The sequence below is a fragment of the Zosterops lateralis genome (assembly GCF_965231275.1).
Source record: "Zosterops lateralis genome assembly, chromosome: 27".
Lineage (NCBI taxonomy): Eukaryota > Metazoa > Chordata > Aves > Passeriformes > Zosteropidae > Zosterops > Zosterops lateralis.
This window is the reverse complement of record NC_139787.1, coordinates 5,822,841-5,834,958: the sequence shown is the minus strand read 5'-3', so window position 1 is coordinate 5,834,958 and position 12,118 is coordinate 5,822,841. Positions and strand designations below refer to the sequence as shown.

Sequence of the window (12,118 nt, the reverse complement as noted above, 5' to 3'; positions counted from 1 at the left end):
AGAAGCCCAAGCCAAGGTGAACAGAAGTGCTGAGCAAACATTGGGATTGTTCTGGTAATGCAACTGATGGACTAATGTGGTGGATGGAGTCCTAAACCATGGATTATCTTGCTGTTGTAGCCTCTGGGACTCACAGGGAGGGAAAATGGCTGATGCAAATAGGAGCGACGTTATTAGTGGGATTTATATCCTTAAGTATTGGCATTGCTGTTGTTCACTGTAGAATTCCTCATTTGTTCTCTTCTATCTCATCTCTTCCTTCTGTTCACTCCGTGGCAATCACCACCCTGGAAGAATTCCCGGGAAGGAGATTTAACCGGCTCTGAGCCACCGGGGGGTGGTGTTGTTCCAGAACAGGTTCTTTCACACAGAGTGCGAGAGGCCAATCCACACACAGGGTGAGGTATTTGATTTATTTACTGCTCTGTGCAGAGAGCAGGGCTGGGCAACCTGTCTGGAGACAACAGCGTGAAACCGAAAGATTAAATGTGAGTGCCTCAAACATTCAGCAGCTGGGAAAGGCAGGAGGGGCTTTGCTGAGGCCTTTCTGTATCTCTGACCGAGGGGAAAGTGAGAATTTATGGGTGTGGTGGCGAAATCTCAGATCTGCCCGGCCACAGCTCAGGAGCTTTAAAAGACTCAGTTCGAGGGGAAAGGGTGATCCCAGCACCGGAGCACAGCCAGGACAGAGTGAACACACCACTGGATCCAAGGGTGAGCAGAGCTCAGTCCTCTCCTCTCCTCTCCTCTCCTCTCCTCTCCTCTCCTCTCCTCTCCTCTCCTCTCCTCTCCTCTCCTCTCCTCTCCTCTCCTCTCCTCTCCTCTCCTCTCCTCCCCTCCCCTCCCCTCCCCTCCCCTCCCCTCCCCTCCTCTCCTTCTTTTTTTCCCCTTCTTCCTTCTCTGAGACTAAATGCTCATTGCTTTAACACTGTTGTTTGCAAGTTTCACTCAGTGCCAAATCCAAGTCAGTTCAGTTGTTGCCAGTAACTACCGTTCTATTTGAAAGACCTCTGGATAATTATTATCCTTCTCATTACTGCACAGAGATTCAAAACAACCTCCTCCCTTTTCCCCTGGATGGGAGTGGGGTGGGCAGGGACTGGCAGCACATGGGGCAGGCAGTTGCCAGCCACGGGAGAGGACTTCCCCAACCCCAGTGCCAGCCCCACAGGGCACCCCAGGCGGGGACTGGGCCAGTGGGGCTGGGGCTGCACAGGCAACTGAGGGCTTCTGCCCCCAGCTATGATCGAGAGGGTCCCGCAGCACTGCAGAGACCATTTCCAGCCCCTGTATATGACACCTGCATGAAAAAAGTGCCCATGGCCCTCATCAGCCACCTCGTCTGCCTGCCCATGCAGTTCAGGTTTCTCTGCCAAGTGGTCAAGGGCGATGTGTGGGACCCCACCCCTAACCCTGTGCTCCTTCGGGGGGCACAGTGATGCCTGGGGATTCTGGCTCTGCTCCCAGCATCCCCTTTCCATCCCTGCAGTCATGAACTGCTGGTGCAAGGAGAAGGTCCTAGGGGACTACAATTCCAGATGAACAGCTCCATACACAGCTCCAGCCAGGAATTCAGTGCCAGCATCCTCTACCAGGTGTGTGCCTGGGCGCTCTATGGGTGCCTGTCCCTATGTCCAGGAGCAGGGTGGGGGCCAGGTATGAGAGACTGGCATGTTAAAGGTTACGAACTCAAAAGCAGCAGGTGCTTTGCTGAGGCCAGTCTTTCATCCTCCAGCCGAAGGGGAGGTAGGAGAGTTTTTGGATGTGTAGTGGGGAAACCTCCAACATGCATCAGAACAAATCTTGGGGCAGAGGAGGTGCCCACCCACCCCTGGGGCATGTTCAGCGCAAACCAAACTTTTTGTTTAGCAACAGGTTGCTTTTGAGGCACAAAAGGGAGAAGGCCCACTGGAACCAGATCCTGAGAGGTGGCTTAAATGTTTGATTATTGTGGCACTGTCCTCCCTTAAACAAATGGCTCAGGGGTAAAACTCCATGGTCCCTGCTGCCCTCAGGAGGTATCGGGACATTCACCTGTAAGTCATGTCTTAGAAGGTGCTATAAACCATCAAGGACCCCTAAAGTGCCCCCAGACTCATGCCCAGTTGAGTGGGGAAGTCAGTGCAAGGGGCGTCAAGCAACAGGATGAAAACTGATGTTCAGGAAGTTCCACCTGGACAGGAGGAAGAATTTCTTCCCTCTGCAGTGATCGAGCATTGGAACAGATTGTCCAGAGAATATCCCTCACTGGAGACATTCCAGAACTATAAGGACTCAATCCTGTGCTCTGGGATGAGCCTTTTTAAGCAGGGAGCTGGGACCAGGTGACCCACTGTGGGCCCTTCCAACCTGAGCCACTCTGGGATTCTGTGATCACTCTGTGCCCACAGGTTCCCCTGCCCAGCTTCTACACAGCCCTGATCAATACCTGCCCCAGGTATCTGCATGGGCCCCCTGAGCTTCTGGGACACCAGGGACAAGGAGATGTGAGCAGAGAGGTTCCAGGAGCCCACCCAAGCTGGAGGGCTGCAGCTCACTCCTGCTACACCCCATTCCTGCAGGGACTCCAGTGACAAGGAGACAGCAGTGAGGATGTGGGGCCAGACACCAGAACATGACTGGAGTCTCAACTGCACAACAGAAGCTGGGAGATGCTGCATGAGGAGAGGCTGCCAAAAAAACCACCTGGTCCTGGCACCCTGAGCCCACACCCCATGGCGGTCCTGACCTTGGGACACCCCCAGTCCAATGCTGCTTCCACCCTCCATCCAGCCATTCACCCAGCCCCTAAATGTCCCCTTCTCCCTGGTGCCACCGTCTCCATGCTCAGGGTGTCCCCAGCTCCTCCAAGTCCCTGTCAATCCCTGTGGTGCCATCCACCCCTCAATGTCCCTGTTCTCAGGCACGTGGTGCCCCCATCTCCATCCCCATAGTGTACTCAAACCTGTCCCTGTCCCTACAGCCCTCCAACGCCCCCATCTCTATTTCTGTCGTGCCCCCAGTCCCGGGAAGGAAGTGCCAGGTAGGGCAGGGGCAGCTCCATGTGTGCTGGGAGCAGCTGGTGCTGCGTGACAGAGACCTCAGTGGTGCTGCTGGGGGCAGGATCCCAATCCTCCCCATCTCCCCCCACCTCCATCCTCCAGCACAGGGGAGACCCCCACCCTCAGCATCCCCCCAGCAGACACACCCCCAGACCCCACTTCACGCCGTGCACGGGGGGTTTGAAACATTTATTACCAAGCACCTTCAGCCCGCATAGCCCTGCTCCTCCTCGTCCTCGCTGCTGTCCTGGACGAGGTCGGGGTCCGCAGGGCTGCAGGCGAGGCAGGTGCCTTCTATTTCTCTCCAGCACGACTCGCAGTACGAGGCGCTGCAGTCGGGATTGGGGCAGGGCTGGTGCCGGGGTGTCTCGGGAGTCCCGCACAAGGTGCACCTCTGCCGCAAGTAGCGGCGCAGCCAGGGCCAACGCCGGCGACACCATTGCCGCAGCAACGTCCCCTGCGACGAGGAGGAGACGTGTGAGGCTCGACCAGAACGGCTGCAGGGTCAAGGGACAGTGGCAACCCCACCGAGCACCCCGTGTCCCTGTCCCCACTCACCAGCCCGGGAGGCTGCCGTGCTTGCCGGGCTACGCGCCCGCGCTGCAGGTACAAGAAATTCTTCCGCTGCCGCAGCAATTTGTTGTACAGGAACAGCACTCGAGTCTTCTCCCTCTGTGTAGGCAAAGAACGTGAGGGGTGGGTAGCTGGAGACACATCTCACCCAAAACCGACCCCAGAACCCACCCCCAAGTTGTGCCCAGCCCTCGGACCGCTCACTTTGGGGAAGTAGAAGGCGGCGATGGCGCGGCGCAGGCGGAACGGGTAGACCTGGGCCAGGCAGAGCAGGGCCAGCGCGCCCAGGGGCAGGAAGGTGTTCAGGTACTGCTGCCTCGTCATTCCAGTGGGTTGTGGCAGGCAGGCTGGGGACACGCCACCGGTGTGAACCCTCTGCAGCAGCCCCTGAACAAGTCTGGGGCGGGGAGGGGGGGTCCCATCCCTGGCAGGGGCTTACCGAGGTTCGAGGTCTCCACTTCACTTTCGAAGGAGGTGTTGAGGGCCCCAATGGTGGACCGCAGCAGCTCCGCCATCAGGGATGTGCCCATCACGTTCACAGACAAGTGGTGGCTGCCTATGGGATGGGAGGATGAGGAGGGGGTGGGACGGCCGAGGGGGTCCCTGCATTGCTGAGGGGCGTAGTGAGACCATAGGCTGGACCTCCAGGGCCGTGAGCTCACTTTGGTAAGAATACTCGATAAAGGAATGATGCTGGATGATGCTGAGAATGGTGAAGATGAAGTGGTCCAGGCCACAGACAAAGAAGAGGAAAAGCAGGAGTGGGATACACTTGAGCAGCTCCATCACCTGCAGGGAGCAGGGGAGCTGTCACAGCCTGCTGTCCCCAGCTCTGATCCCCCGATCACCCCCAGCCCCTCACCATGTGCTGCAGCTCAGGCCTCTGCAGGGCCAGCTTGCATGGGAAGATGAAAGACGAGGTCTCCTCCCGGAGCAGGGGCAGCAGCGTCTGCTTGTTCTGGGTGAGGGGCAGGAGGTGTCTCAGTGCAGCCTCTGGGACACCCCACCGGGGGTGATGGGGCTGCTCTGCATCCCTTTCCCCCCACCTAACCTGCTCTCTACGCCGGGCATCGATTTGGTAGAAATAGGTGGTGATGTAGCAGTTGTCAAAGCCAATCTTGTGGCAGTATTGATAGGTGTACTGGAAAGCCCTGGTGAGAGAGGACAGGTCTGGGGTGAAGGAGGCACTGGGTGCAGCCTCAAGGACCCTTCCCTTGTCTTCATGTCCCTCCCTAGACCTGCTGCCAAAGAAGCCCCCCAGCCCTCTGTGCCCACAGCTGGCACAGGAGTGTCACACCCCCACCCCCTGACCATCCCAAGGCTCACGAGAAGAAGACGAAGAGGAAGGTGAAGGACAGCAGCAGGCGGAAGAAGGAGACAGCCAGGCCCAGGCGGGCACCTTCCTCCCGCAGCTGCGAGGTCACCTCCTCCCGCAGCTGCTCCGCTATTTCGCTGCCTTCCAGCATCTTATGGTGCTCCTCCTATGGCAGAGGGGCCATGGGGCAGGGCAGGACCTGGCCCCAACCTTGGTCATGGGCCCAGGGGACATGCACCCACAGGGTGCCCAGGCACTCACCTGGTAGGCAATGCTGGCACTGAATTCCTGGCTGAGGCTGTTGACAGAATCGTTCATCTGGTCATAAGTCTTCCCGAAGTTCCCATCTACGGGGATCTTCTCCTCACACCAGCTGCTCATGACTGTAGAGATGGAATAGGGATAGTGGGAGCCGTGGCTGCCATGCCAGGGGCTGCAGGGGCAGAAGTAGATCTGCCCCTCCAAGAGAGCACAGGGTCAGGGTCACCTACGTTTGACTGAGTGGCAGAGGAACCCAAACTGCATGGGCAGGCAGACGAGGTGGTTGACAAGGGGCATGATCATTTTTTGCATGCATCTCTTGTACATTCTCTGGAAATGGGCTGTGCAGCGCTCCAGGCCCTTCTTCATCACAGCTGGAGGGCAGAAGCCCTCAGCTGCCTATGCAGCCCCAGCCCCACTGGCTCAACCCCCAACCAGGGTGCCCTGTGGGGACAGCACTGGGACCTGGGGCAACCCACTCCCCATGTGCTGCCAGTCCCTGTCCACCCCACTCACTGTTACAGCGAAGTTTGGTCTTATTCTCATAGAGCTCTTGGGTGCTGGGGGCTGGCTGCGTGCCTGTGTCCGGGCGTTTCCTCAGGTCGTAGCCCTGCTCGCTGGCCACCTGCTCGTTCAGCTCCACAAAGGCATGCGAGACGTTCTGCATGTCTGTGTTGAGCGTCTCTGCGCTCCTCTGCCAGGGAACACACACAGACACAAGCAGAGGCTTGGTCCTGCTCCCCCAGCCCCCCAGCACCCACTGCCCCACACCTCTTCTCACCACTAGCTCTTCCATGACTTGGCGCAGGGGGGCTGTAGATGCCTGCCAGAGATGTCTCGTGTGGTTCACCTGTAGCTCCACCACACACTCCATTGAGCGCTTTGTCTCCATCAGGTTGTACCAGAGGTTGGCCCCGGGCCCTGGTGGCAGCAGGGGTGGCTCAGAGCCCGCCAGCTCCCAGGACTTCACTGGGGGACACAGGGATATGGCGGGACCCTACCATTGTAGATGGCAGCAAAGACAAAGGAGACAACGTAGAGCCGACCCTCCTTTCCCAGGAATTTGGGGACCATGAGCAGGTTGGCACAGCGGAAGTGAGGGGACGTGGCCCAGCCCAAAGTGGTCACCCCTATGCAGAGCAGAGAGCTGACCCCATGGTCCCACAGAGATCCCCCTGGGGCTTTTGATGGTCCTCATCACCTCAGTTCCTCTCCCTGCCCCATCCTCACCTGTCAGCCCCCAGGTAAGCTTCACCTTCTGTGTCTCTGACAGGTCTAGAGGCATGATGAGGAGGTGGCAGAGCCCTGGAACACCCAACAATGTGTCCTAAGCTTCCAGTGCCACTAGCCCCATGCTGTCCCTGGCACCAGGACACACTCACCGAGGCCAAGGAGCATCCCAAATCCAGCGCCCAGGAAGACCTTTCTGCAACGATACTCATCCGGCCGGCTCCAGAGGAACCGGCTGCACGGGCCAGGCAGGACCGAGACCACCACTCGCTTCAGGGCTGGGTGGAGAGGGAGGAGTCAGCCCTGCCCACTCCCACTGTCCACGGACAGCCCTGGCTGAGGGAGGAGTGGGAGCGGAGCTCACTTGTGTTGGGGGGCTTCTGAGGATGGTGGAATTCTGCCCTAGAACTGTTGCTAGTGGGATGGTCCAATGAAGAGGGAGCATGGCTGTGTGTCTGCAAGACCACCACCTCCCGCAGCTTGCTATCCCTTCTCTCAGCTTGCTCTTCATAGTCAAAGTCGTGTCTGGCAGTGGGGAGACAAGTGTTGGGGACCAGCACTCCCAGTGCTGGACAGGAAGGGCAACATTGCCATCCCCACAGCCAGCCCTCACCTGGAGAGCATCCCTTCACTCTCCTCCTCCTCCAGCTGATCTTGCAGTCGGGTGGCCGTTCTGAAGGGGAGTCTCCATCCCTTTATCATGTCCTTGATGCGCTGCAGCAGCTGCCACCCTCGCTCCTGGCCCCGCAGTGTCCGCACAGCACCCAGCCACAGCCTTGGTGTCTCTTCGTCACTGGAGTCCCTGCAGGACAGGAGAGGGCAGGGGTGAGCTGTAGCCCACCCCCTGCCCGCTGCAGCCCCCCAGGCTCGGGAGGGCTCCCAGCACCCCTCTGCTCACATCTCCTCATCCCCAGAGTCTGGGTAGCTCAGGGGGGCCATGCAGACGGAGCAGATGTTGTTAAGGCCTCTGTAGCACTCACTGCAATAGAATCCTGTGGAAAATGGGGCTGTCAAGGGGAACGTGGAATTTTTCTGGGGAGGGAGTCCCCAAGCTGTGGGGGCTCCTACCTTTGCAGTTGGGTGTGATGCAGGCGGTGAAATCTGGCTGCTCTGCCATCCCACAGGTCAGGCAGTGTTTGCGCTGGATGCCCAAGCGGCAAGCAAGGCGGACAAGAAAAGGGGACCTGCAAGCACAGAGCAAATGATCCATGGGGCAATGCCATCCCAGAGGTCCTTGCCACAGACCCCCAGGGATGATGCTGCCCTTTTCCATCCCCTAGAAGAGCTTACCTGGAGATAAGCATAAGGAAGAGCCTGCTTTTCCCGGTGTCAGCCAAGCGCTGTGTGCCGACTCGGCTCAGGGCAAATAACATCCATTCCCGCCGTGCCCGGATGATGTTGTGGAGGAAGACAAGGCGCTCCTGGCATGGAGGGGATGGGGTGAGGGCAGGTGCTGGCTGAGGGAGTATAAAGGGACACACACACACACACACACAGGGGGCTTCTCACCTGCTCACGGGATGGGAAGTAGGCAGCACACACTGCCCGGCGCAGACGAGCCATATAGGAACCGAAGACAGCGATGAAGAGCCAGACACCGTACAGGACTCCTGGTGGGAAGAAAACGAGTTATGTAGGGGGGGGCACACCCCCCCACCCACCTGGGTCTTTGAGGGTGCAGCACCCCTGGTCTGCACACCTATGGTGATGTGGGTGTTGTGGTCAGGCTCCACGGGCTCGATGAGGCAGACTGGGGACAGCACGGAGACCTTGCCCTCCTGCAGTGCGTTGAAGGCAGAGACCAGATCCTGGAAGATCTCACTGGTGTAGCCCGTCCCATTGACACTGATGGTCATTGTTGATGGCGCTATGGACAAGCAGCTCAGACCTGGGGCCATCCCACAGCCCTGACCCTCAGCCAGCAGAGCACCCAAGGGTGCTGCTCACCCCTGGCAATGATCTCTGCGCTCAGCTGGTGCCGGAGCAGGTCAAGTAACCAGAAGATGCTGTAGTCAGCCAGGAGGATGCTGAACCCCAGCATCACATGGCGCAGGAACGCAAACAGCTGCAGGCTATACTGGCGTCGCTCAGTCTTTGACAGCCACAGTGCACCTGGATGGCCATGGGAGCACCACGAGGCCATGTCAGGGGGCTCAGGGCTGGGCTCAAGGATACCCTCAGGGGTGGGGCTGACCTGGGGGGACGTAGCGGCCCCTCTCCCGTGCTGACAGGGGCAGCACGGTGGGTTTGCCCGCCTCTGCACACCGCAGGTCCAGCTCCACGAAGTGCCGCGTGATGTAAACGTTGTCAAAGGTGTCATCCCGCAGGTAGCGGTGCCGGTACCGGATCGCTCTGGGGGCACAGTGGGGAAGCTGAGCACCTGCACGCCAGGTCCCCACCCCCATGGGTCACCAAAGCACTGCTCACTGGTAGTACAAGAAGAGGATGGCCAAGACAGAGAGGTAGGAGAAGTACTCCAGGATGTGGTGGTAGGGCTCCATGTGCCGCCGCACAGCCTCCATCATGTCAGCAGACACCTCTCCCAGGCTCTTGCTGGCATTGAGGTTGACGCTGAAGTGGTGCACAACTGAGATGTTGAACTCAAACTCGGCACGGACACGGTTCAGGGCATCCGTGAGGGCTGCAGAGGTGACAAGAGGTGTTGTGCATTGCAGCGAGAACCAGAAGAGGGGTGCAGAAAAGGACTCCCGACCCCCCATGGCACTGGGATACTCACGGGCTGCGATATTGGTCCGGATGAACAGCTGGATGTACATAGGGATGGAGCAGAACATAGCACCAACTGCAGAGAAGGGGATCTCTGCTAGGCCTGGGCCCCCATGATGGGGGGCTCCATCACCCCATTAGCCCCCCATGGCAAAAGGGACCAGGACTCACAAGTACTCATCATTGTGCAGAGGACCTTGAAGCCGTGGACAAGATAGCAGATGTGGAAGAGGAGGGGGAGGGCACGCTCACATCTGTCCTTGGCCTTGTCCATATAGCGCATGCAGCTACTATGGGGTGACCCCAGGTCACGGTTACAGATGTAACCAGCCTTCGCCAGCCACAGCCAAACATTCCGCAGGGCCCGGCCTGTGGGCAGGAAGTGGGCATTGGAGATGGGGATGGACTGAAAGGAAGGTAGGGGATGCTGGGGGTGGGGACACCCCCGGGGACCCTGCTCACCAACGTGTCTGGTGGAGTTTATGATGGAGCAGACAAACTTACGGACACGGTCAGCCACTACCTTGGCATTCTGGCCAATTTCCTTGATTTTCTGCTGCAAGTCTGCAGAGAGAGGGGACATCTGAGCATACCCCAAAGAATGAGGGTAGCCTGAGGCTCTCTGTGGCTTCCCCAGGAAGGGCCCCTCCAGTCCCTTCACCTTCCCCCAGCCCCTTGCTCACTCAGCAGTGGCTCCTTGGCACGTTGCAGCCGCTCAGCCGTCTGGTTTTGGGCCAGTTCAGCCCCACATGACAGTGCCTTGGCGACCTGGGAGACGTTGTGCAGGAGATTGGTGCCAGGGCCTTGCACGGTCAGGCACAGTGCCAGCATCATGATCAGCATCTTCCCCTCCCCTGCAAAGACAAGGCAGTCCTGGGCCTCAGCCAGAAGCCAGCATCCCCTGGCACCCCTAGCTCCCAGCGCTGCTGGACCCATGGCTGCTCACTGGTGAAGAAGTGCGGCAGTGCCAGCAGCACAATCATCCGTGTCTTCATGGAGAAGGCCATACCCAGGCCCATCCCCGCGCCCATGATGACAGTAACGCTCAGGCAGTACCAGACACTGTGGCCCTGCACCAGCAGCACCAGAGCCCCATAAATGCTGGCCAGAGCCAGGCCCAGGATGAGGCCACCGAGGCTGCGGGCAAACTCTTGGGCCTTGCTCGGATCCTCTGGCTGGTGCTTGGCCCCAGGCCGCGGGGCCCCATTCTTGCCCTGGCCCCTCCGGCGCCGCAGGGCTCTGTCCAGCCCCGAGACCAGCCCCATGCTGAGGTTCCTGCTGCTCCCTCTGGCTTTCTCTCTAGGGAGAGACTGAGCAGACTGAGTGAACAGTTTCCAGCGTGCTGCTTGCAGGGCTCCTACCGTTGTCAGTTCCTGTGTGACAGTTTCCGTTGCCTTCAGAACACTTCAGCAGTTTCAGTTACATTCCGTTGCAGAGGGTGCTGCTCACCCTGATGTCCATCTTCCAAACTGAGGAATTCTGTGCAATTACGTGCCAGTAATTGCAGCTTTAATAAGCCTTAGCACTTGTAGAGAGAAGAGACTTGAGCCAATACATCAGTGGGAACCAGAGCCCATGGAACACTGAACACACGGACCAAGGACACTTGGCCACACACGAGATGGAGAAGAACCAACAAGGCCAGCCATCAGCCGAAACGGCAAAGTGGGTAATTGCAGCAAGGGAAGATCATGACCACCAAGTCAAGAAACCCACTGACCCAAAAGGAGAAAACTGCGCATGCAGCCTAATTAGCACAAGAAGCAAAAGAAACATTTAACCAATAGAAGAGAAAATACTAATTAATACTAATTAATGAGGAACTGTGTAACTTGCAGACCATGAATGTTTAATACTTGTTTGCTAAAGTGTAGAAATAGTGAACAGTTTGCTCGTTGGGGATTGTATTGGGGATTGACCCCTGACACAGAACTGAAAATAAATCAGATCCCTGGGCTCTCGGTGGGATTCTCTTTGCACACCAAGTGAAGGAACCCATTTCAGGACAATATTTTGGTGACCCAGATGGGATGGCCATAAAGCCTTGCTTGGATCACCTTCCTGTGCCTGGTAATGGAGAATGGGATGCAGCAGGACTCCTGCAGTGTCTCAAGCTGCAAGCGGTGCTGGAGGGGGGTGGGAGCTTGTGTCTTACTGGTGGTCAGGCAGATCCCAGCCTCCTCCAGGACAGCAGCAAGGAGGGGGGCCAACGATGAAAGCTGCAACCCCCATGCATGGGATGAAGTGGGGTCAGTGGGGTGCATCTTGCCAGGGCATTGAAAGGGGGTGTAAGGGGGATGGAAGTGGGGGGACTTCTGTGTGTGAACAGGTGAAGGTGGGGGGCTGTGTGATGCCTGGGTAATGAGGGTGGGGGTCTCCACTGTCTGGGATGATGAAGGTGGGGGTCTCCGTTGCACGAGGAGATAAAGGCAGAGGTGTCTGGAGTACAGGATGGTGACAATGGGGGGTCTCTGTTGTGATGTGGAGGTCTGTTCTGCCCTGGGGGATAGAAGGAGGGGGCTCTGCTATCCGGAGTGGTGAAAGTGGGGGTCTTCAGCATGACAAAAGAGGAGTCTTCAGAGCATGAGATGGTGACGGTGGGTGCCTCTGCTCTCCTGGGAGGTGAAGGAGGGGGGGGTCTCCACCCTACGGGGTCATGAGGGCAGGAGAGGGATGAGGGATGAGGAGGGGTCCCGCCCGCAGGAGCACCACTGGGGTCTCAGCAGCGGTACCTCAGGCAACACCAGCCCGCCCCGGCGCCCGGGGAGCCGCCCCCGCCCCGCCCCGGGCTGGGCGGTGCAGGAGGAGCGGAACGGGGCGATGGGGCGGGCAGGGAAGTTCCGCCCCCGGGCCGGGCCAGGCGGGGTCGATGCCGGTGCCGGGGCCGGTGCCGGGGCCGGGGCCATGCGCGACGGGAGCCGGCGGGGTCGGCCGCGGCGAGGCAGCGCGGCCCGGGGGGGGCATGGGGGCT

General features: G+C 58.8%; 2 protein-coding genes across 2 annotated transcripts; both read right to left on the bottom strand.

Moving 5' to 3' along the window:
* Window positions 1–3,246: 3,246 nt before the first annotated feature.
* On the bottom strand, window positions 3,247–6,475 carry DCST1 (DC-STAMP domain containing 1; the record flags this gene model as incomplete). The annotated part of the gene is made up of 14 exons (XM_083878881.1): window positions 3,247–3,498; window positions 3,600–3,713; window positions 3,819–3,961; window positions 4,054–4,170; window positions 4,277–4,403; window positions 4,477–4,572; window positions 4,666–4,765; window positions 4,941–5,095; window positions 5,191–5,312; window positions 5,421–5,564; window positions 5,707–5,884; window positions 5,972–6,111; window positions 6,192–6,320; window positions 6,421–6,475. The coding sequence occupies 14 exons, from the start codon at window positions 6,473–6,475 to the stop codon at window positions 3,247–3,249; spliced, it is 1,872 nt and encodes a 623-aa protein (XP_083735007.1).
* A 62-nt stretch (window positions 6,476–6,537) lies between these two features.
* DCST2 (DC-STAMP domain containing 2) lies at window positions 6,538–10,412 on the bottom strand (the record flags this gene model as incomplete). The annotated part of the gene is made up of 11 exons (XM_083878880.1): window positions 6,538–7,222; window positions 7,319–7,536; window positions 7,792–8,030; window positions 8,120–8,287; window positions 8,368–8,532; window positions 8,615–8,811; window positions 8,857–9,280; window positions 9,400–9,516; window positions 9,610–9,711; window positions 9,831–10,001; window positions 10,094–10,412. The coding sequence occupies 11 exons, from the start codon at window positions 10,410–10,412 to the stop codon at window positions 7,030–7,032; spliced, it is 2,313 nt and encodes a 770-aa protein (XP_083735006.1). The 3' UTR covers window positions 6,538–7,029.
* Between the last annotated feature and the right edge of the window lie 1,706 nt (window positions 10,413–12,118).